Consider the following 26,634-nt stretch of genomic DNA (forward strand, 5'->3'; position numbering starts at 1 on the left):
ATAGTGAACATGATGAAATAACTGAAATTCTGCACTGGCTAATATTTAGGTAAAGTTAAACTGTTATGGCTCATTAGCTTTCTGTTAAGGCACAATCAGTTTTACGGTATATAGAAATGGCTCATTAAGTCTAAACATAAAAGACAAAAAGAAAGTAATTTTGGTATAAGTGACTATTTGTAAGTTTTGTTTTTTTTTTTTAACTCCTAAAGCCAGTGCAGAGTAACTAAATTCAAACTACTTGTTAATTGGGCTAACAGATTTAAATGTGAAACAATTTGCTATGTCTAGCAGTTTTAAAAACTGCTTTTGTATGAATGAGATTATTTATGTAAAACTTTTCACATTTCCTGGAACACAATAAATGTGACAAAAATTATGATGATATAGCCATTATTGGACATTTCTTTTTCATTCATTTCAGTTGTAATTCAGAGGAAAAGCACACAAACGTGAAAGAAAATACTATAAGGCAAATTATATTTACTTCTCTCAAATATTTCAACATATTAATAAACACACCTACAAACAACTGCCATATGTTTTATAATGCTTTCTTTTTTTCTTTTTACAGCCACACCTGTGGAATATGGAAGTTCCCAGGTCTAATTGGAGCTGCAGCTGCAGGCCTACACCACGGCCACACTGCATCCGAGCTGCATCTGCATTCTATGCCACAGCTTGCATCAATGCTGGATCTTTAACCCAGGGAGTAAGGCCAGGGATGGAACCTGCATCCTTGGACACTATGTCGGGTTCTTAACCCATCAAGCCACAAAGGGAACTCCTTATAATGCTTTCTAATGAAGCACTGGCTGCATTAAAACCCACTCTGAAACTGTCACTATTCTCATTATTTTTATAAGGACATACATAATCAAGTATAAATATGATATTTTCTTTTCTTTTTCTTTTGTTTCCCTTTTTGGGCCACCCCACAGGCATATGGAGTTCCCAAGCCAGGGATGAGATACGAGCCACAGTTGCAATCTACACCAGCTGTGGCAATGTGGATCCCTAACCCCCTGTGCTGGGCCAGGGATGGAACCTGAGCCCTGGTGCTGCTGCAGAGACGCTGCCCATCCTGCTGCGCCACAGCGGGAACTCTGACATGATATTGTCAAAGAGGTTAACTTACCCATGGCTTTTTCCTCCGACTTTAGTGCTTCTGTAGTTTTGTGCTGTGCTTCTGTGGCACTATCTGCTACCTTTGAATCTATGCTTTTGGCACATGCAGATTTTGATGACTCTGATTCTGAAGATTTTTGGGACAACTGAAGCTGAATGGTAAACTTCTCATGCTACAAAACATTTAAAAATGGAAATGAAAATATCCATTACTGAAATCAACCCTAGTAAACGACATGTTTACAAATGAAATAAGTAAAAACATTTTTACCTTTAGAGCTTCTTCAGGGACCCTCATTTCTCCTCGAACTACAGTGAAAAGATTTGTATGTAAACAGGGCTAAGGAAGAATATAATGTCAAAATTTTGATAATCAACCTTAAAATGATCAAAGATAATACAGAAATTGGCCTATTTTCGACAGGTAATTACAGAATTATATATTCCCATTAAGAGTTATATATTAAAACAAGTTCACAGATATAAAATTTTTCATTTTAAAATACTAAATAAATTCCTAAAATCTAGCAAGTAATCTAAACTTGGATAATCACGGCCTTCAAGAAGCAAATAACTGGTGATTAATTGGAGCACAAAAGACATTTCATTTCTCACTAACAATAATATGACTACAAAGAAGAAAAAGCACCTGCGTCAAACTATATTGAGGGCTAATCACAAAAATGCAAAAAGAAGTATGTCATCGGTGATTACCCACCAGTAAATCCTGAAGGAATTTGATTACTCATACTTCACAAACACTGATAAAATGAAGTTCATCTTCAAAGTGCAAAAGAAATGCTATAATTAGGGCTTTTACAGTGACCACAACCACTCCTTTCCCCCATAAATTGCAATCGGGGTCATATTACATTATCAAACAACTGATTCTATACAGATTAGAACCAAGTGCTAGCTATAATGAATGCTTTCATTATTATGCCAGAAAGAACAATGTCTCTGTATATTAAAAAGATCTTTCACTAAACAGCAGAGGTCACATTTCCCACCATTACTTAAGCCCATAATGAAAGGACTTTTAAAACCACATACTAAATTCTAGTCTTCTTTACCAATTCAGAGCGCCCATGACTTCAAGGGTAGAAAGCTATAATTACCATGACCACTTGGGGTTTGGGGCGGGGGGACAGACTTCCCATGAATAACAAGCAGCAAACTTGTTAATGAGCATGTTTCTACTCATTAAAATAATAAAAACGTAGAATTTTTTAGAACTCTAAAGTGCTTTGGGAATATCCTATTCAATTCCATTAACCCACCTTTCTGTTCTATTCTGGAGGACTAGAGGGGAGGAACCCAGAATTGTGAAATATTAACATTTTCCTTTTTTGTTATGTACATATGCTGATACACATTTGCTGGTATGGATGAAGATATATATATTTCATGACTAAGTATATTTAATGAAAAGTAAAAACTGAGTAACTTTGTTTTATCCCAAGAAACTCATTACTAGTTGGAGACAATTCAAAGCATTCTTATATTTTCAATGGAAAACACAGCATCTTAAAAATACTGAAAGCCACGTCTATTTTTTCAGTGGAAAACAAATGAGCTCAGCCTACTGTAAGGGTGTTGTGATGCTTCAAGTTTCTGCTGGGCTTTCTCTATTGATGGCTTTTCCCCAAAGCTAGTCTGGGATATCTCCTTTAGATTCAGACATCCTCAAGATCAGGGAAAAATTTTTAAGAGGGCCTAACTCAGGTTCAGGCACTTTACCTTACAAAAAAACCTACTGTGCATGGGACCAAAACACTCCAGAATCCTCTTGATGAGGTCAGGAATTTACCTGAGAACTGTGGTAAGACTAGGGGATTTTGAGACTGCCCTGACCCCAGTTTTTAACCTCAAATTTTACTACCTTCCTAGTGGTATAGACCCAGACAACTGTTTTTAACTTGTTTAATTCAGAAAAATGACCATCTAAGGTACAATTACTTATGATGTAAATAAGTTACAAAACCACAGTAATATTACCCATTGTCATGTCAATTATATCTAAAAGTCACATGCTTACTTATATCTTGCTTACTTGAAAAAAGCAAAAAAACCAATATTTGGGTATTTTGGCATTTTTAAGTAAGAAACAACTGAAAATGGACAAAATACATGAAACAATGGTTTGCAAGACAATCAACATCAGTCAACAAAAGACAGCGCTTCTTGAGGGAAGAGGAACAAATCAAGGTGAGTCCAATCACTGCCCCAACTCACTACTTTAAGAAAGCTTCCAGGGAGTTTCCGTTGTGCCTCAGCGGTAAATGAACCTGACCAGTATCCATGAGGATGTGGGTTCCATCCCTGGCCTCGCTCAGTGAGTTAGAGATCCGGCATTGTGTGGCTCTGGTGTAGGCCAGTGGCTGCAGCTCCAATTCAAACCCTAGCCTAGGAACTTCCATATGCAGAGGGCACAGTCCTTAGAGAGAGAGAGAGAGAGAGAGGAGTTTCCAAATCACAAGGGAGGGGTAATCCAGAGAGAAACTGACAGATTCCCTGAGCTGTGGAGGAAACAGGGTTGAGAGTCTGGGGAGACCAAAGTGACTAGAGTTCATGGACTGAGCACGGAAGAGAGGAGAGCTGCACAGAGACAGAACTGCAGAGACGGACTTGCTCAAGTATTCAGCTGGGTACTGACCAGTACCTTCACTTGAGAAAACTACTACCTATGGCGGAGATAAGAACCACATGAAAGTATTAGAGGTAACAGTGCCCGGGGCTAACAAAGGGCTAGGAATTGTGTCTACTCACAACAGCCACGCTGGAAAAACTCATGAATCATGAGCCACTGGATCCAACGGAGGTTGGCGAATTTTTTCTGTAAAGGGCCAGATGGGAATGTTTTAGGTTTGGGGGCCTATATGACCTTTGTTCCAACTACTCAACTCTGCTGCTGTAGTGTGAAAGCAGCCACAGAAACATGTAAATGAATGGGCATAGCTGGCTTCCAATAAAACTTTATTTATGAATACAGGCTGAGAGCCAGGTTTGCCAATGAGTTTGCTAACTCCTAGAGCAGAGTATACAGACTCGTCTTGCCTCAGCAGTGGGAAATAAGCACCAGAATAACCTTGAGAGCCTAACAAAGGCAAGACCCAGGATGGTAAAACTGTTTCCCAGCAACATGTGTCCCAGAACGAAGCTCAAAAATACTTAGAGGAATCCAAAAATACCCATGGAATACTCAACAAGGTAAAATCCATTATGTCTGCCATCCAGTCAAAAATCACAACGCATGCAAAAATCAATTAAAACTGACACAGAACTACAGACGTCAACAAACACGTTAACACAATTATTGTAAATGTATTCCACAGGTTTAAAAAGTGAAGACTTGGGAGATTTCAAAAACAAATTCCAAATTGAATTTCTAGAGGAGAAAACTATACTGGATGGGTTGACTGCAGGTGAGACACTACCAAAGAAACGATTAGTAAACTGAAAGACAATGCAACAAATTGAAAGCAGAGAGAACAATTAAAAAATAATAAACAGAGCCTCAGTAACTAAAAGACAATGTCAAGTAGTGTAATATACATTTAGTTGAAGTCCCTGAAGGAAAAGAGGGGAGGACAGAAAGAAGTTTGAATAAATAATGGCTGGAGTTTTTCTAAATTTGATTTAAAGTATAAACCCACAGATACAAGAAGCTCAACAAATCCCAAGCACAAGAAACGTGAAGAAAACTACACAAAGGCATATCATAAACAAACTACTCAAAACTAGGGAAAAAGAGAACCAATGCAAACAAGAATACAGTGAAGCAACACCTGGAAGAAAAGCAATGTTATCTAGAATTCCATGCCGGGCAGTAGCACCTTCTGATAACTAAGGCAAAATGTTTTTCCAGACTCATGAAAGCTGAAGGAATTCATCACCAGTAGAGCCATTCTATAAGAAATATTAAAGGAAGTTCTCTATATAAAAAGAAAATGACATGAGATGAAAATGTGGATTGATAAAAAAGGATGAAGAGAGCACAAGAAATAGTAACTATACTGTTTAAGATACAAGAGTACAGTGGCCATAAAAATTGAAGACAATTTTCTAATTACTTGAATCTCTTTAAAAGATAACTGATATTTCAGTGATAACAATGTGGTATGGGGTTTGGAACACACACAAAATTAAAATGTATGACAACTGTCGCATAAAGATCAGGACAGAAGAAATGAAAGTATCCCACTATAACATTCTTACACTATATGTGAAGTGGGATAATGTTACTTGAAGATACAGCTTAAAACGAAAGATAAAGGAGTTCTCGATGTGGCTCAGCAGGTTAAGGATCTAGCACTGCTGAAAGGTGCTACATAGGTGTCGCGGATACAGCTCAGAGTAGGCATTGCCATGGCTGTGGCACAGGCCTACAACTGCAGCTCCAATTCTACCCCTAGCAGGTGTGGCCATAAAAAGAAAAAAAAAAAATTAAAGATGCAATGATACAACCATCAACACACAATCAACACAAGACCCTCCACCAGCAAAAAGATTATGACTCACTGAATGCAAAGATGACAGCTAACATTTCCTAGTAATAAAGTATTTTTAAATTAAGATATATATATATACACATAATACTACTGCATACTTAATAGACTACAATATCATTTAAACCTAACTTTCATATGCACTGGGAAACCAAAAATATTGCGTGACTGGCTTTTTGCAATACTGCAGTGGTCTGGAACTGAAACTACATACTCTGAGGTATACCCGTATTTGGGGGAATTTTTTTTTTTTTTTTTTTTTTTTTGGTCTTTTTAGGGTTGCACTCACTGCATACGGAGGTTCCCAGGCTAGGGGTTGAATCAGAGCTGTAGCCGCTGGCCTACGCCCCAGCCACAACAATGCCAGATCCGAGCCACATCTGTGACCTACACCACAGCTCAGGGAAACACGGGGATCCTTAACCCACTGAGAAAGGCCAGGGATCGAACCTGCATCCATCCTCATGGATAACAGATTTGCTTCCACTGAGCCACAATGGGGAACTCCTACTTAGGGGAATTTTAGAGCTAAAGTGTCAAATGAATGCTTTCGGCTTTCACCTAGAAGACATTAATAAAGATAGAAGAAATCAAATAGACAACAGTAACAACTGAAAAATTCGATTAAACTAAAAGCTTGGTTTTTTGAGAAGATGCTTCCCATTTTCTCCACAAAAATCTGTTCTACTCACAGGATTTGCTGTCAGTTAATGTTGACACCACTTTTCTAACTGTTTAAATCCGCTGCAAAGTCTCAGATTTATCCTTGACTCTTCTCTTTCTCTTAGTCCACATCCAATCTAATTAAGAATATTAATGGCTCCATCTCCAAAATAGGTACAGCATGTCTCGCTGCCTCTGCTTCTATCCCCCAATGGTCCAAACTTCCATTATGGCTCACCGGGAGCTACTACAGCTCCTGTACAGCCTCCTAACGGGCCTCTCTCATCACCCCTGCCCACCTCCCCCCTTAGTCCCTGAACAAGAGTAACCAGAGGACCCTTTTAAACATCTAAGTCTTTATCAGGTCACTTCTCTGATCAAACCCTCTCAGAGCTCCCTGTTTCACTACAAGCCAAAAATCTTAGAGCGGCCTCTCAGGGCTGACACCTTCTGCCTCCAGCCACACTGACTTTTTTTTTTTTTTTTTTTGTCTTTTGTCTTTTTGTTGTTGTTGTTGCTATTTCTTGGGCCGCTCCCGCGGCATATGGAGGTTCCCAGGCTAGGGGTCCAATCGGAGCTGTAGCCACCGGCCTATGCCAGAGCCACAGCAACTCGGGATCCGAGCCGCGTCTGCAACCTACACCACAGCCCACGGCAACGCCGGATCGTCAACCCACTGAGCAAGGGCAGGGACCGAACCCGCAACCTCATGGTTCCTAGTCAGATTTGTTAACCACTGCGCCACGACGGGAACTCCCCACACTGACTTTTAAGGCCGGTCCTCAAACAGGCCAAACGGGCTCCTGGTTGAAGTCTTTTGCACTTAACTCTTCTATCTGTCTGAAGAGCAGTTTCTCCAGATCCATCCTTATCTGGCTCCAATGGTGGCTTCTCAGTGAGGTCTCTGTGAATAACCTTTTAAAAATTATAACTTCCCCACTCCCCGCCACTAGCTCCGTACTCCATTTACACTTTTCCACCACAGACTTAAACACCCTCTGTTACCTCTTGTGTGAGTGCCCTCAGCTCCCTCCAACCCCATTACAGTGTAAGCTCACAGATGGCAGGGACTGGACTGTTTCCTTCACCCCTGGACCCCTATTCATCAGGGGCTATGCCTGGCGTACAGGAGACTTTAATGAATAATAGTAAAGGGACGAACTCATGCTTGCTTATCCGCTACATTTCTGGCCACCTGGACACATATTAGCTCCTTCTGGAGTTTATCCTGGTCACTACGGCATTTTATTCTACCTCCTGAGTTTATAGTCGTTTCTTTAACTTGGATATTTCACTACCTGCTTTTCCAAATCACTTAATTTCTCTTGAAATTAAACACTTTAAGTCGTTTGAAAAAATACTTTTGGCAGACAAATTCTGTTTCTTAGTCCCAGTCTCAATTCACAGTGAAATGTTCTTTCTATTGCTGTGGCATTTTAATTAGAGTAGCTTTCAACTATAAGGTATAACAGTTTGCAGAATAGCTAACTATTAAGCTAAATTTTAACATGAATAAAGCACAATAATGACTTCAGTCTGGTATCAGAAAAAATAAATGTAACATATAAAATTTCACCCTCGGGGTTCCCGTTGTGGCTCAGTGGAAACAAACCTGACCAGCATCCATGAGGACACAGGTTCCATCTGCTTAAGGAGCCGGCGTTGCCATGAGCTGTGGTGCAGGCCGGCAGCTACAGCTCCTATTCGACCCCTAGCCTGGGAACCTCCATATGCCGCGGGTACAGCCCTAAAAAGACAAAAAAAAAAAAAAAAAAATTCATCCTACATAATCTCTGCCACTGTAACAGCCCAATAGTCTTTTACACATGGTGCTCAAAAATCATAAGCAGGAGTTCCCGCTGTGGCACAGTGGGGTAATGATCTGGCTTATCTCTGTGGCATTGCCGGTTCAATCCCTAGCCCAGGGCAGGAGGGTAAGGATCCTGCCATGACCACAGGTGGATCCACCAGATTTGATCCAGTGGATCAAACCTGCCAGCATGCTTATATTATGAATTCTTTTGTCTCAAGAAACGTCATTTTACACTGGAGTAAAGATTTTTAAATAAATTTAAATAAATGCACAATATCTAAGGATATCATATCCAAATCTCAGCTTATCTTCAAGTTTCAAGGTGATGTAAGTCTGTTCGGGAATCCTTACATCATTCACAAAAGTCTACAAGAGAAAAAAAAGATGTTAAGTTACATATGAAGTATAAAATCATTATATTTTAGACAAGCAAATATTCAAACCTGATATAAAATATATGTCATATGGTGGCTAATACAGCTTGCGTATCATCATAAAATACATTCTGCATCGTATACGCTAATCAAGGATTTCATACCAATCCCTGTATTACTATTACAAGTAACACACAAAGAGCCAGGCTGCAGTTGCTCCAAGCCCACTATGCTGCCAAGACAAATTTAGGCACCTAAACATGATGCCAAGAAAAGCTCTTGTGCAAAGCTAGAAATTGTAAAGGGTAAAAGAGTTAGCTCTCGATATACTATCAGGGTCCACTGGACTCAACTTGAGCTTTTCTGGACAACTACAATTATTTGTGAGGATTGAGATTTCATTATTTTTATTCTTAGAAGTCTTCCAAAATACAAAAAGAAAAATTTTCAAGTTGAATAAAATTCATTCCATTTTATTTTATTGCCATCTGAGGCCTTTGGACCCTTTTATGAATTTAAGACAACATACATTATAGATACCTTATTTTTTCCCGTTATCTTGAAACATTTTGTTTCATCATCATCCTGTGATTATTTCATCTTATCAATTATTTCTGACTATGCTGAAAATGACCAAAATAGTAACAGAGGAATGGAATTACCTAGAACATCACTATCCAACAGAAACACATGCAAGTCACTAAGAGAAGCTACACGTTTGCCTTTAAATTTCTTAGCAGGCACATTAAAAGGGTAAATTCAAGGAGGTGAAATTAATTATAATACTATAATTCTAATTTAACCCATACATTCAAAATAGTGCTACTTTAACAAATAACCAATATAAAAATTAAAAAGATATTTTACACTCTTTTTGGAAGGGTGGGGACTGTTTTTCAGACTAGTCACATTTCAAGTGCTCAAGAGCCACACTACTGGCTACTGGCTGCTAGCACAGAGCTAGAAGGGTGATGCAATCATGGAATAAATCATCACTATTTCATCAATCTTCAGGTTTCTTGCTGCATTATCCAAAATATTGCACCATCTTTCCAAGAGGATATAAAAGACATCTGGAAACACCATCTTTTGTCTTTTTTCTAAGCTATCAAAGAGCACAAACTGAGATTTAAGAATTTTTCATTTAACATTCATAAAGGCAAAGATGAAGAAAAAACAGGCAGGAAGATGTTTCACAAGTATCAGAGAAATACAAAACGGAGAGCTGCACTCTAGACTATAACAATGATAAAATGAAAATAATGTAAGCAAAATAGCAGACTTTGAGTCTTCAGATGAAGATAATCCTGGCCAAATTTCCCATAATGCAAGAGTTGATGAGAGAAGAATGTTTTCAAGGTCAAAAAGAAACTAAGATATTTTTCATCCAGTTAGCCAAAGTCAATAAGGGGCATGAAATACTTTTCAATAAGAAATGGACAATACCGTACTTTAAAAGAAATTTGACAGTTTTATTTTTTGATGTTTCTGCTCAATACTTATTTGATTTAGTTGTTTTTTTTTTTAATTTTTTTTTTTTGTCTTTTTGCCATTTCTTGGGCCGCTCCCACGGCATATGGAGGTTCCCAGGCTAGGGGTCGAATCGGAGCTGTAGCCGCCGGCCTGCACCAGAGCCACAGCAACGCAGGATCTGAGCCGCATCTGCGACCTACACCACAGCTCACGACAACGCCGGAGCCTTAACCCACTCAGCAAGGCCTGGGATCGAACCCGCAACCTCATGGTTTCTAGTCGGATTCGTTAACCACTGTGCCATGGCGGGAACTCCAGAACAATGTTTTTTATGTAATTGCCTGGAATGTAGACATCATATAAATGCCCAGCAAGTTTTTCTTTGATAAGTTGAAACTTTAAAAATTACTTTACTCTTTCCTTCTGAATTTCATTTTTCCCATCTTTTATTTTATTGGACTTGAGATGGCCATGATACCTTACTTGGGAAGGTTCCCTCCACAGTGAAGAAATTCAGAAGGGTCCTGAATGTTATACAGAAAAAAATATATATAAGGGGACTGTGCTATTATGGTCATATTCCCAAATTCCTATACATAGCTCATACTATGTAATAATGTCAAAGAATACCAGTGTCTAACTCTATAAAAAAAAAAAATAGAAGTTGCAATCTTATTTCAAATATAAGGAGACAGGAGAATACTACTAAAACTCAAGATCACACATTAGCATCATTTATGAGTAACCCTAAATAACAAGCTCCCAACATGCTTCACGGAAAGGTTGGAATGTTAATACAGAAGAAAATTCAAAGGCTTCAGGCATTGATAAACTCTAATTTCAAGTTCATTTACAAATGAATTTTAGAGTGTTTTAAAACTTTTATCTTGAGTTTGCCAGTCTATATTAATTACAGAAGAAAAAAGCTGAGGAAAATGATGGAAAAGAGATGAATAAAGAAAATATTGATTAGCTGATGTTTCATAAGCATAAGATAAATAATTAGGTATGTGGCCTAGGAGAAATGCCACAGTTGCAAACCACTTTTTTTTTTTTTTTTTTTTTTTTTTTTTTTTTTGGTTTTTTTAGGGTTGCATCCAAGGCATATGGAAGTTCCCAGGCTACGGGTCAAGTTGGAGCTGTAGCTGCTGACCTACACCACACACACCCACAGCAACGTGGGATCTGAGCCGCGTCTGCGACCTACACCACAGCTCAGGGCAACGCTGGATCCTTAACCCACTGAGCGAGGCCAGGGATTGAACCCGCATCCTTATGGATGCCAGTTGGGTCTGTTAACCACTGAGCCACAACAGGCTCCCCAAACCAATTTTATTTACAACTATCTCAACCTAAAATACCATATTTACCCAAAAGGCCTAAAATGACCTATAAATTCCACTTAGAGCTTATTGTTCAACTCTTAAATAGTAAGTACCTATTGTTTTTCACATAAGGTACTAAGTACTTTCATAGATTAAGAAACATATCATTTAAACATGCTGGCATTTACGACAGAGATAATCCCTAAAGTCTAAAAAGGAGTAGGAACTATGAGCCAGACTCAAAGTTTCGGCTCACAAAAACTAAGTGAAAACATCTGGGGGCAAAAAGTCTCCTGACAGCTTGAAATGACAAGAGCAGAGCAAATTCCAAAGACTAAAAGGAGAAAAGTCTTTTTAATAAATTGATGACAAAGCACTTTAATAAATTACATATTTAAAGAAAAACAGGTTTTGTTTCTTACTGACATTATCAGAAAAATTTTTTCTTCATTAACATAAGAAAACACCTATTTTTTGATTTGATCATACCTCTACCTGGTAGGTAAGAGCGATGAGGACCATGAGGCACAGAGAGCAAAGTAACAATCAAGACCTCAGAGTTCACAAGCAGAGTTACTGGAATTCAAGGTCAGGTCCCTGAACTACAAATCCCACGATCTCTGTTCTCTGCGCATCAAGGAAGCTCGGCTGCCCAAGCTAAGCCAAGCCAGCTCCTCAAACCTCCCCATCCAAACCACTAACCTCAGAGAAGCACACTGAACCAGATAAATGTGTATTTGATTTATATACAAATAAATAACATAACTGACTTATAAAATCATATAATCACCATGTACTATATGCTCTGGGAAATTTCGAACTGAGTGGCCGGCAGCACAACCACGGCAATCATGCTGCCGGTGACAAAGGCCGTCTCTTCTTCCTCGAACCACTCTCTTCATGCCCTCCTCACTCTAGGCCACACTGGTCTGCTGCTGCAGGAACTCCGGTGTGAGAGGGGACACGGCAGGGGGTGGAAGGTAGGGAGCTGAGGCGGAATGGGGTAGGAGTGGAACCAAGAGGCCATGGAAGCTAACAGAGGTGCAGGGGCTCCAGGGGACAGAGGAGGCAGAAAGGACTGAAAGCCAACAAGAGGAGCCCCAAGGGGCTTGCAGCCCACTCTAACATCAGCTACAGAACCCGTTCCAGCTTCCCCAGGCACAACCACCTCATCTCTGGTAGTAATATCAAGTGCGGACCTAGGTAGTTGGGAGTGTATCTGAGGGGAGGATGAAAGGCAGTACAAGTGGAAGTGGTCACAGGCAGTTATTTACAAGTTGAGTTTAGTAGGTAAGTGCTTTCTAAACAAATTTAATAGTGTTATGTAGTCACTGCAAAGTAGACAGGCTACAGGATGCTTAACTTGTTTTAATTACTTCTCTTACCATAACAATAATAGTAACTAACACTTACTAAATGCTTAGTATGTACTCCTCTAGGCGTTTAAAATCATTAACTTATTGGAATTCCTACTGTGGTGCAGTGGGTTAAAAATCTGACTGCAGCAGCTGAGTTGCTGCAGAGGTGCAGGTTCGATCCCTGTCCCCATGCAGTGGTTTAAAGGATCTGGCGTTGCCTCTGCTGTAGGACAGGTCACAAGTGCTGCTCAGATTAAATTAAATGAAGTTACATTACATTAAGGGACAGAAAAATGAAGTAACTTATCCAGGGTTACACCACTAGTAAGAAATGAAGCTGTGATCATAATCACTACACAGTGTTCCTTCTGAAACTATATTTTTAACCTGGTGCTCAAATTTCTAAAACTATAGGAATTTTACGAAAAAAACAGACTGTGAATAACAGTCTACTAGTTCTCTAGCAATAAAATGCATGATAGCTGGTAGTTCACAGACTGGCTAACAAAGTCCATTCTGGCATATTTCCTGAGCTATCCATTTGGGAAACAGTACATTTATCATTTGTGTAATGCTTTGAAGTACAGTAACAGGCACACTCACATGTATTGTTACATTTCATCTTCATGAAAATTCTACAGAGCTGGAATTACTGTTTCACTGTGTTAAATTCTGCATTGTCTTCACATTCATAAAATTCAACTCATGATATTTCTGCACAACTTTGGGAACTAATATGAATACATATGAGAAAATAGAATTTCAGTGAGAATAAGGAATTTGCTCAAGGTTGTAACACTTATGTATCACAGACTGAGATTCAAAACTAGGCCCCCGGCACTTCTGTCGTGGCACAGTGGTTAATGAATCCAACTAGGAACCATGACGTTGTGGGTTCGATCCCTGGCCTTGCTCAGTGGGTTAAGGATCCGGTGTTGCTGTGAGCTGTGGTGTAGGTCGCAGATGTGGCTCAGATCCCACATTGCTGTGGCTGTGGTGTAGGCCAGTGGCTACAGCTCTGATGAGACCCCTAGCCTGGGAACCCCCATATGCCACAGGTGACGCCCTAGAAAATACAAAAAAAAAAAAAAAGACGAAGAGACAGAGGATCAACAGAATAGAAGAGAGAATCCAGAAATAAACCCAGACATCTATGGTCAATTATTCTTCAACAAAGAAGGCAAGAATATAAAATGGGAAAAAGAGAGCTTCTTCAGCAAATGGTGCTGGCAAAACTGGACAGCTGTATGCAAATCAATGAAACTAGAACACATCCTCACACCACACATAAAAATAAACTCAAAACGGCTTATTAAAGACTTAAACCTAAGACATGACATTATCAAACTACTAAAAGAGAACAGAAGCAAAATATTCTCTGGCACAAACTGAACAAATGTTTTCTTTGGTCAGTCTCCCAAGGCAATCAAAATAAAAACAAAAATAAACAAATGAGACCAAATCAAACTTACAAGATTTTGCATGGCAAAGGAAACCATAAACAAAATGAAAGGACAACCTATGGAAAGGGACAAAATGATGCAAATGACAAGAGCTTAATCTCCAAAATATAGAGACAACCGTACAACAGCAACAACAAAACAAGCAACCCAGTTGAAAAATGGGCAGAAGACCTAAATAGGCATTTCTCCAAAAAAGGCAAATGGATGGCCAGTAGGCACTTGAAAAGATGTTCAACACCACTAATTATTAGAGAAGCACAAATCAAAACTACAATGAAGTACCACCTCTCACAGAATGGCTATCATTAATAAGTCTACAAACAACAAATGCTGGAGAGGGTGTGGAGAAAAGGGAACCCTCCTACATTGCTGGGAATGTAAACTGGTACAACCACTATGGAAAACAGCATGGAGGGTCATCAGAAAACTAAATACAGAACTACCATATGATTTAGCAATCTCACTCCTGGGGATACATCCGAACCAAACTCTCACTCAAAAAGATACATGCACAGAGTTCCCATTATGGCACAGTGGGAACAAATCCAACTAGGATCCACGGGGATGTGGATTTGATCCCTGGCCTGGCTCAGAGGGTTGGGCATCCAGCATTGCTGAGAGCTATGGTGCAGGTGGCAGACACGGCTCAGATCCCAAGTTGCTGTGGCTGTGGTGTAGGCCAGCAGCTGTAGCTCCGACTGAACCCTGGGAACTTTCATATACCATGGATGTTGCCCTTAAAAAAAAAAAAAAAAAAAGGATACATGCACACCTATGTTCACTGAGCACTATTCACAACAGCCAAGACATGGAAACAGCCTAAACATCCATTAACAGATGAATGGATAAAGAAGATGCGTGTATATATAGAGTGTAAGACTACTCAACCATATAAAAGAATGAAATAATGCCATCTGCAGCATCATGGATGCAACTACAGATTATCATACTAATGAAGCAAGTCAGAAAGAGAAAGACAAATACCATATGATATCACTCATATGTGGAATCTAAAATATGGCACAAATGAACATATCTATAGAACAGAAACAGACTTACAGACATAGAGAACAGACTTTGGATTGCCAGTGGGGAGGGAGGAGAGAGTGGAATGGACTGGGAGTTTGAGGTTAGCAGAGGCAAACTATTATAAATAGGATGGATAAACAACAAGGTCCTACTGTATTGTGCTGTGGGATATACCCATTCTCTTGGGATAGACCATGATGGAAGATTAAATAAGAAAAGGAATGGACAGGAGAGGATTAAGATGGTGGAATAGAAGGACTGGAGCTCAACTTCTCTCCTAAAAACAACAAAATTCACAACTAAAAGCTGAGCAATCCCCACCCAAATGGACTGGAAACCTTAAAAAAGATACCCTACTCCAGAAGAAAAAGAGGAGGCCACATCAAGAAGTAGGAGGGGCGATTTCACGATATAAACAACCCCATACCTCCCGGGTGGGAAGCCCCACAGACTGGAAACTAACTGGTTCACAGAGACTCACCTACAGGAGTTAGAGTTCTGAGCCCCACATCAAACCCTCACATGCTGGGATCTGACACTGGGAGAAAGAGCCCCTCGAGCATCTGGCATTGAAGGCCAGTGGGGCTTGTGCACAGGAGTGCCACAGGACTGGGGGAAACAGAGACCCCATTCTTAAAAGGCGCACACAGACGTCCACGTGCACTGGATCCCAGGGCAGAGTGAGGTCTCCATAGGAATCTGGGTCAAACCTGACTGCAGTTCTTGGAGGACATCTTGGGAAAACAGGGGTGAACATGGCTTGCTGTGAGGGAGGGACATTGAAGGCAAAACTCTCGGGAATATTCAGCAGCTGCCTTTCTCTGGAGGTGACCATTTTGGGAAAAATCTGGCCCCACCTGCCAGTCAGCAGCTGAGAAGCCCCAGGGCAAACAACAATCCAGGTGGGATCACAGCCCCACTCCTCAGTAAACAGGCTACCTAAAGACCCCTCAGGCACACAGCTGCCTCTAATTCCATCCAGAGACTAAGCCCCACCCACCAGAGGGATTAGAATCAGCTCCACCTACCAGTGGGCAGGCATCAGCCCCTCCCATCAGGAAGCCTACAGCAAGCCCCCATACTGACTTCAGCCACAAGGGGGGCAGACACCAGAAGTAAGAGAGGCTACAGGTCTATTATCTATAAAAAGGTCACCACACCAAAAACCTATAAAAATGAAAAGACAGAGAACTATAACTCAGATGAGGGAGAAAGGAAAAACCCCAGAAAATCTGCTAAGTGATGAGGAGATTCTCAGCCTCCAGGAAAAAGACTTCAGACTGTTGATGCTGAAGATGATGCAAGACATTGGAAATAAACTGAAGACACAGATGGATAACTTACAGGAAACACTGACCAAAGAGATACAAGATGTAAAACTTAAGAAGAGATGCAAAATACAATAACTGAAATAAAAAATTCACTAGAAGCAGCTAACAGCAGAATACAGGAGGCAGAAGAACGAATAAGCGAGGTGGAGGACAGATTAGTAGAAACTACGGATGTGGAACAGAAAAGAGAAAAAAGATTGAAAAGAAATGAAGAGTCTCAGAGAACTCTGGGACAATGTTAAACGCACCAACATCCGTATTATAGGGGTGCCAGAAGGGGAAGAGAGAGAGAAGGGGACAGAAAAAATATTCCAAGAGATAATAGCCGAAAACTTCCCTCACATGGAAAAGGAACCACTCACTCAAATCCAGGAAGCACAATGAGTACCATACAAAATAAACCCAAGGAGGAATACACTGAGACACATATAAATCAAACTGACCAAAACTAAAGACAAAGAGAAAATCTTGAAAGCAGCTAGGGAAAAGAAACAAGTCACATACAAGGAAACCCCGATAAGGTTATCGGCAGATTTTTCAACAGAAACTCTGCAGGCCAGAAGGGAGTGGCATGATATCCTTAACGTGATGAAAGGAAAAAATCTCCAACCAAGATTACTCTACCCAGCAAGGCTCTTGTTCAGATTTGAAGGAGAAATCAAAACCTTCACAGATAAGCAAAAGCTGAGAGAATTCAGCAACACTAAACCAGCCTTACAACAAATACTCAAGGAACTTCTCTAGGCAGAAAAGAAAAGACAGCAACAGGAAACAAAAATTCCACAAATGACAAGGCTCACCAGTAAAGGGATATATACAGTAAAGATACGAAATCATCCATCCACAATTATGCCACCAAAATCAGAAATCATGAGAAGAGGTGAGTACAAATGCAGGACACTGGAGATGAACTTGCAATTAAGAGAACAACAACTTAAAACAATCTCATATACATATAGACTCATATCAAAACTTCAGAATAACTGCAAACCAAAAATCTACAATTGATACACAAATGAGGAGTCTCTGAAGAAGAAATATATCTCATAGTAAATAAGAGCATAATCCACCATGAATGGGGTCATTTGACATCATTCTTGGAATGCTGAAGTCTTCTTAGAACTGATTCTGATTTCCTCTTCATCAAAGAATTTATGATAATTATAATTAAATAATTCAACTGTACAATTAAATAATATAGTTCTACAATTGCATTATTATTAACCATTTCTCTCCATGGTATAATGTAAAGTCTACAATGTCTTGTTTATCACATTACCTAGAATGGTGTAATGCCTTTATTGAAGAATCAATAAGATGTAACAAATTGTGAGGACATATTTATATAGTTACACTGTTTTTTAACCAATTTATTCATTTTATATTTTACTTATTTTCAGAGGGTATATTATTTTTGTTATTCTTACCAGTTAAGTTATTCTTTTTAATATGCTATATAAAATATTTAATAGTATATAAGGCTTTTTTCTTTATAAATTTTAGTTGCATAATAAATTTTAATATAATGCTAATTTTTAAAGAAAAATTGAAATGTAATAGATAATACTAAATAGTAAAGATGAAAGCCATAGACAATGGGATAAAATATATAATAAATTTCCTATTTGTCTCAAAAAAAAAAAAAGGAGAGAAAAGGAATGGATATACAATATGACTGGGTTACTCTGCTATACAGCAGAAACTGGCACAGCACTGTAAATCAACTATAAGTTTTACAAAAGATTTACTGGGTTCATGCACTGTGCAGAGCTTTGAGCTAGGCACTGTAATGTATTTACAGAAGCAAAAGGCACATGAACTGTTCCAAAGCACATAATCTAGCACAGTTACAGATATGCACAAGCAGATTTAATATAAGGCTGGTAATACATCCAAAATAGAGATTAAAAGAGAATTTTATAGGTGTGCAGAAGAGTAACTCTACAAACAGGACCTGAGAATCAAAACTGCTTGCTTACATGCCCTGTGTTAAAATAGTTTCCACCTTGTCTGCCTATCTCTACTTTAATCCATGCGATGTGTTAACAACAGTCAGTTAATATTCTTAAATACTTTTTCTTTGCTCCCTTCAGAAAGATGCAGAATTTGGACTTCACTTTTAAAAATAAGTGTGACTTTGATAAGTGACAAGGCAGATGTCAGAACTACTGGGGTACAGAAAATCTAACGAGGTATTTGAAGAAGCAGACAGTGCAGTAGGAAAAGTGCTGTTTGGGAGGTATAGCAAGGAACATGCAATGGGGCATGAATCAGGAAAAGTGGGCCATGCCAGATGTGAGGCATTTCAGTTCAAGTCCAGGGAATTAAGACTTAAGTCTATGCGCCATAGGGAAAAAAATAAAGGTATGAATAAAACTAACAGGAAAAAAAAAAAAAATGCCTCCAAGAACGTATCTCAAGGAATAAACATAAAAGTCCTTCAGGGAGTAGCAGGACAAGCCTGAACAAGAAAAAAAAAAAAAAAAAAAAGTTTTACTATATTTGTGAAATTTCTGCATATGTTTTTCCATATAATGTTTAATGTATATTTTAAAAAGCAGCAGCAGTTGGAAGAAGTTGGGATACATTTAGTTTCTGTTAAGTTCATTTCAAGAATTTTAACAGCGTAGATCTGAACAAAATCCTATTTGTGTATGTTAGCAGGGTCGTAAGAAAATTGAGAATAAATTCTTCAATACTTTAGTATTCTCTTATTTCACAGCTACTTATATTTTGCCAATACAGAAGGAGTAAATGAAGAACTAGGAAAAAAACCTTCACTGCAGTAACACAAAAACATCTTCAGTGTAGGAAGGCAAAGAAGAAAGAATGAACACTAGTGTACAAATCACATACCACATTTGTTAAGGTCAATGAATGAGTTTCACTCCCTTTTACTCCAGTACAGAAGGTCCTCCAACCATCTGGCACCCAACCACCTTTGCATATTTTTTTTTCCAGTTAACCCATACTTCTTGTCTCCTAAGAGTGCTTTTCTCATTCTTACTGTCATGACTTTTCACTGTTTTCCCACATATAAATTCAAGCCATTCAATAAGGCCAAGCTTTCATCTTATCTCCTTAGAGAAGTCTTTTTTTTTTTTAATAATCTTTTATTTTTTATTTTTGTATTGAAATATAGTTGATTTTCAATGCATTAATTTCTGCTGTAGAGCAAAGAGATTCAATAATACAAACACACATGCACATATACATTCTTTCTTATATTCTTTTACATTATGGCTTATCTCACAGGATACTGAATACAGTTCCCTGTGCCATACAGCCCCAACCCCAGGTCCACCCCTAGCTCACCCTCCTTCCCCCCTGGCAACCACAAGTCTGTTTTCTATGTCTGTGAGTCTGTTTCTGTTCTGTACATAGGTTCATTTCTGCCATATTTTAGATTCCACATGTAAGTGATATCATATGGTGTTTGTCTTTGTCTGGCTTACATCATTTAGTATAATAATTTCTAGGTGCATCCATGTTGCTGCAAATGGCACTATTTCATTCTTTTTTACGGCTGAGTGATATTCCACGGTATATATGTACCACATCTTAACCCATTCATGTTGATGGACATCTAAGTTATTTCCATGTCTTGGCTATGATTATCGAGGTGCATGTATCTTTTTAAATTAAAGTTTCTTTCCAAATATATACTCAGAAGTGAGACTGCTGGATCATATGGTAATTCTATTTTTAGTTTTTTTGAGAACTCCATACTGTTTCCATAAACAAGTAAGGGGAAACTAAAGAAAAGCAAATATAACAGGAAATGTAATCTGATTCATTTTCTTACAATGCTAAACAAAAATTCAAATAAGACAAAAAGCAAACTCTTAACTTACCCCATTTAGGCTGCCCAAATCTTTCACCAAATGTTCATCAGCAGAGGCATCGTAATTGATTACAGCGTGTTGCTTATCCACACTACGAGACTGACAGAAAATTTTTAAAGTTAATAAACACAAGAAAATATTGAAATAAATAACAAAAATAAGGATTTCTAGCTAAATACTCTGTATTAATAGGACAGAAGAGAGACATAGGGAAATATCAAAGTGAAAGTAAATCAAATGAGACTTTAACTGTTACAATTCAACACAAATTTGGCATCACTTCCCAAAGAGGAAAGCCGCCAAAATTTTAAGACATTCCTTTCTACCGAAGTCACACGTTCTACTTTGCAGAGATTTTAAATCAGCTGATTTTGCTGAATGTATCAAATGACAATGTTTTTTTTACAATTTGAAACTCTTATATGGAAATCATGTGAATTATCAAATTATCATTTTATAATGTCTTATAAATCTTATTCTAGTATAGTATCTTTCAATACTAAAAACTGTACCATAAATTGTTTAAGGAGTCTGAAGATGAAGATGAAAGGACCGTAATGTGATATGCTCCCGAATAAGCTGACCCTCACTTAAACTGTGGGTTCTAAAACTCAGGGGAGAGCTCTAAGCGAGAAAGAAGAAAAGCCAAAAAGAGGAACTGATACGACAAACTGATTTCTGAAAATTGCCTTTATGTCTCTTGGAAAGCACACATACACTCTTTCTCTCCACAGCTTAGTGAGCTATTTGTACATGAAAGCAGCTCAAAGATGAACGAGAAGCCTCTGGACATTTTTTTACTGAAAGGAACTACCAGAATAGTGACAGGAAGAAATAGTCTGAGAACCAGTGAATGTGAACTCAGCGACCATTTATTACAGGATGACTACGAGAACCTTTGTCGAGAAGAAGCCAGGGACGCATCCAGAATGGGGAGCAGACCTAATTTCCAGTTTCCGGGCCAGCGTGTAAAGAGCGTGGACGTCATCCTCACAACAAGAAAAAGCTTAAACGGAAAATCAACAACCTGCTTTAGTGTCACCAGAAAATTGAGGTCCTAAGGTCAACCGCCACCCGAGAACCACCACGGCGGGTGAATAGAGACAGAGCGGAGAACCACAGCTTGCTGAGAGCAGAAATGACCGCTCCCTCCTGCAACTGGTAGAAAAACTATACGGTGAAGCGCTTAATGGCTGGAGCCTTGAGTGTGAACTACCTGGAGAGCTGAGAACCCCCAGGGACACAGCCTTGGGGGGAACATCATTTTTTCCTGAGTTTCCCTCCAGAAGTCCCACAAGCATCTCAGGGGAAGGACTGGAGAAAAATCTCCTGCTCCTGGCAAGGTGAGGAGGAAAGCAGTCATTCGGAGATACACCCATCCTGTTCTCCTCACCCAGAGCCTGCCTCCAGGAAAACTGCTCTAACGGAACTTGTTCAACCGAACCAATGTGGGTTTTTACGGAACCTAACTGACATGGGAGAATGGAAATACCCAACTCCAGCCTCCTGAGTGACCTTGGTAAAATGACTTATCTTTGTTCAATCATTCTATACAAAAGGTTGACAGCTTTTTTTTGATGAGACTGAAGGTATGGGAAGCATCTGAAAAGGCAGTACTGCCCTGCTTAAAACAAACTCCCCAGTCCTCTTACTAGCCAAGGTAAAACATCTCAAGTCTTTAATATAGCACCCAAGGGCCTCCAAGGTCTGGCCCCCTAAAACGTCCCTGTCTTAATCTCTCAAAACATTTGCCTTCACGTCCTACATACAAACGGCAAGGAACTATTTTAAACACCTAAAACAGACACTTCAATACCACGTACTCAACCATACTCTAGCCTTCCAGAAACCATGTATTCATCTTTTAAGGTAACTGAGAGCAAGCCGCCTCCTCCAGGAAGTCTCTCCAGATTTCACATTCCCATAATTCCTTGCAGGCAGAACTGACCAATCTCTTTTTTGTGCACCTCATGCCAACTCCCATCAGTGTCCTGGGTCATGCTGTTCACACTTAGCTGTTTACACGCAATCTCATTCTATGAGACTCTAAGCCCTAAAGGACAGAAAGACCCCATCTGTGGGCACAATGATATCTCAACACTCAGCATAGTGTCTAGTACATAGTATGTGCTTTAAAAAGCTTGATGGAAAGAAAATCCATGCTATTTGGCCAATTTCACTGTATACAGAAGGTAGGTAGAAAAGTTTTCTTACATAATAAAAGAGCAAAAGTACTGAAGTTACAAAATTCAAACCAAATTTTGAGAAACTACAAAGCAGGTAGCTTAAAACAACAGAACCAAAATAACAAAACAAATTCTGGCTCTCAGATAATTAAAAAAGCAGACGAATTTGGCAAATAAGAGTATCAAAATGAAGCAAGAATACTTCTTCATTTGTTTAAGAATACTTCCTCTCCTGCAACAAACAAGCCAGAAAAAGTCTCTCACTGAATAAAAGTCAACACATAAAAAACAATTCAAAAAGTATTTTTTAAAACACAACAATTTCAGGCCAGGCACAACAAAAAAAGCATTCGAGACTCAAAGTGACTAATTTCTACAAACTATGAAATGGAAAAATGACTTCTTGATCTTGATATGTGTCATACATGTTTTAGGTATGAAATAGCCACTGATTAACATTATTCTCTCTTCTTCCTACTAAAAATCTAAGAGACAAATACATGGATACATATGCTAAGAAAAAACTAAAAAGAGAACATCTGCCACTGTATGTCATCATCATTTAAAATTTTTAAAAGATACCGTAGCTGAAAGATTCTTTAAAGTCCAGTTACAGTTTTACAGTCATGATAATATCTAGTGATTTATTCTTTGCTACGCAACTCAATTTGCACAGAGGCATCCAATATATTGTAAAAAAACCCACTGACCACGTCTTTCTGAATCTTATTTTATCATCTGTAAAGTGGAGATAATTATATCTCTTAGAAATTGTTGAGGAACAACTCAAAAAACAGAAATAAACATTGAGAACTAGAAACTACATGGTACTTTTAATAGTCATAATACTGCACCACTCAAAACAAAGTATAATCTTTATTCAATAATTACATTTTATATATTTCATCCATGGCTCTCTAAGATCTGTTACATAACAGGTCTTATGAAATATAGTCATCTTCCTATAGCAAGACAAACCACTCAGCAAGTTAATTAACTTGCTAAAGTGGTAGAAACAGAACTGGAATTCCAGAATCCCTTGTTTAATCAACTACTCTTTAATACCCAAGCACATTTTCTTCTCAATGACCACATTCTTTAGACTGTCTTTTATGGAGTAAGATGACATAACAACAACAAAAAAAATTCAGAACACCTTTTTTGGTTATAATTAACAAAAAAATATAATTGTAACAAACAGATTACACAACCTTATGGATAATTTGATTCCTTTTTGTACTGGGTTTAAACTACATTATCATCACGGTATTTTTTTAAATGCTCACAAATCTATTTGTAGTTGAAATCTTTACAGGTTAGAAACTACTAAAAATTATTCAGAGACAGAGATTCTAAAATTTAACACCTAACCAGTGGTTGTTTCCTGTAAAAAATGGAAGGTTTTAAACTAAAAATGCTAAATTAGGTTCACCAAATTTTAAAAGCTCTTCTTTTATTTATTCATAAAAAAGCAATCAAACAGTAACCATCTGTATTTCTAACAATTTTAATTATCATACCAACTGATCTAACCAATGTTGAACCATTTCATTTACATAAAGCCTTAAAATGAAAACATAATTTCATCAACTCTAGGGCTCTAATTTTTCAAAACAGATATATTTTTCATTTATATACTTGCGAAAGTCTCCACTATATAATCCATACCTATAACTAATCCAAAAATTAGTTCATTTTTGAGAAACGATATTAAAAGAATAAGATTTTTTAAATCCATTTATTTTACTAATATACTATGAAAAATTAAACCTTTTAAAAACTAAACACAATTTGCCAATATGTTTTCTTACTTCTAAACACAATATGTACCTCTCTGGATTAAGAAAAGTCCCATTCATTTGTAGTGTTGATTCAGACTACCACATAAGCAGCATGTCAATCAAACCATGGACCTTCTTCAGAAAATACAGTGACTAGGGCAGTGCCAAAAGCGGTATGCTGCTAGCAGAAAAAGGACATACGTATTTTTGGAGGCAACTGTTTTTTTTTTCTTGCCTGATCACAGAGTTTCCTCATCAAGTTTATATTTTATTTTTAAAATAAAGCATCAATAAGAAATAGTCATAAGTAGGATAGATGCTCACATTAGACACACACATTGATGAAGATGAAAAAAATTTTTTTTAACTTCTTATAGTGGTAGTAATGGTCTCTACGCATTAAAAAATTACTGATTTGGCTTTGAATTTCTGTTATAAAGGAATTATTTCAATTATGATATCTGAATCAACTCAAAGATACTTAAAAAAATCCATTACCACTGATTTCCTTTCAGTTTTTTCAATGTGGTAAATTATATATAAATATTCGGGGAGGGGAGGAAGAACTGGGAGGGTGAGAATAACACACACACACTACTGTATAGAGTAGATGATTAGCGAGAAGCTACTGTTAGAGCACAGGAAAATCTACTCAATCGTTTATCATAACCTACATGGGGAAAAAGAATGGATATATTTATATGTATGACTGCTTCATTTTGCTGTACACCTGAAACTAATAAAATATCGTAAATCAACTATACTTCAATAAAATTAAATTAAAAAAATATATATACAAACACAATATTTGTCATTTTAACCATTTTAAGTGTACAGTTCAGAGGCATTAATTTACAGTGTTGTGCAGCTTATCACCACTATCCATTTCTAAAATTTTTTCATCACCCCAAATAGAGACTAACTGTACAGCAATGACTCTCCAACCCTCCTGCCCCCAGTCACTGGTCACCACTCATCTACCTTGTGTCTCCATGAATTTCAGTTAGGTGTTTCATATAAGTGGAATCATGCAATATTTGTCATTTGCGTCTGGTGGTTTCCAGGTAAGGTGACATTCACAAATATGGAACAGTACCTTCTGGGGTACACAATTCAAACCATAACAGAGGTATAGAGATTTAGTCTTGAACTCTTCATTCTGTACCACTTGTCTATAGGTCTACCTTATGCCAATATCTTACTTATTTACTTACTTCGTAGTAAATTTTGAATTTGAGAAGTGTGTTATCTAACTTTATTCTTCTTTTTCAAGGCATTTTACCACTTTTTAATTCTGCCAAACTTTGTTCCAAGCTCCTCAGAAACAAAAAAATCTTTAATCCATCTTCACTATGGGTCCCATTTTCCTGCTTCTTTACAGCCCTGATGATTTTTTATTGGATACCAGATGCTGGGAGTTTTACTTTTTGAATGTTGGGTATTTCTGTACTACTGTAAATATTCTTGAACTTTGCTCTGTAAATATTCTTGAACTTAACACAGTTAAGTTACTTAAAGACGGTGTGACCCTTTGGGGTATTGTTTTTAAGATTCAGGTAAGAGTAGAACTCAGACCAGGGTTAATTATTTACCATTAGGAAGCCGTAGCGGCCAATGCCCTGCGAATTGTAAGGTTTTCCAGTCTGGCTGGAAAGGCGTACCATTCCTTACCCAGTCAGTGCCAGGCACTGTTACCTCTAACCTGTTCGAGCGTTCTTGCCCTGCCCCCAGGTAACTCCTGCACGTACGTATGCTGATCGGTACTCGACTGCATACTCGAGGGTAATCGTCCACAGGGCTCCTTCTCTCTCCTCTCCAAAACTGCGCTCCTACGGCCTGGAACCCATCTGGGTCTCCTCGGACTCTCGACTTCCTCGCTCCACCTCACAGATGGTCAGACAACTTCCACTTGTTACCCATAATCCAGGACACAGACACCTGACCAGTTGTGTCTTTTAAGCTCACCTCCATCTAAGAACAGATTTATCCTGCAAGCTCTTCAACAGCCATTTCCACATTTCGTAAGATACTGCTCTGCTGGCTGATACACACAGAAAGTACCACTTCCACTCTTTTAATGAATGAGTTCCCCCATTGCGAATCTAAGACAGCTTTCAGTTTCAAGCGGACTATATCCGAACAGAATCATTCTTGCCTTCTTAGCTGCCAGTCTCACCATTCCACTTCACTGAGAAGCCTAGAAAACCGCTCTTCTATTTCTCTCATTGGATTTATTTAATTAAAGTATCATAATATGTGTATATAACTCACTTATATACTCATATAGCTATATAGTGGCTTCACTTTTGCTGTCTCAAAACTACAAAATAAGATCTTTTTATACTTTGCAAGTAAAA

General features: G+C 38.3%; 1 protein-coding gene across 31 annotated transcripts in view; it reads right to left on the reverse strand.

The window, feature by feature from the left end:
• CEP170 (centrosomal protein 170) overlaps positions 1–26,634 on the reverse strand; it is a 122,734-nt gene that overhangs the window by 62,412 nt on the left and 33,688 nt on the right. For 30 of the 31 annotated variants that reach the window (XM_021064150.1, XM_021064162.1, XM_021064171.1 and 27 more), the window contains exons 3-6: positions 20,320–20,409; positions 8,400–8,478; positions 1,400–1,458; positions 1,139–1,301 (exon numbers count right to left, since the gene is read on the reverse strand). In XM_021064150.1, the coding sequence (XP_020919809.1) occupies positions 1,139–1,301; positions 1,400–1,458; positions 8,400–8,478; positions 20,320–20,409 (391 nt within the window). Of the gene's footprint in view, positions 1–1,138; positions 1,302–1,399; positions 1,459–8,399; positions 8,479–20,319; positions 20,410–20,822; positions 25,006–26,634 lie in introns of those variants that run through there. The other variant, XM_021064143.1, reaches the window with a different exon arrangement.

This window comes from Sus scrofa, chromosome 10 (genome assembly GCF_000003025.6).
Source record: "Sus scrofa isolate TJ Tabasco breed Duroc chromosome 10, Sscrofa11.1, whole genome shotgun sequence".
Classification (NCBI taxonomy): Eukaryota; Metazoa; Chordata; class Mammalia; order Artiodactyla; family Suidae; genus Sus; species Sus scrofa.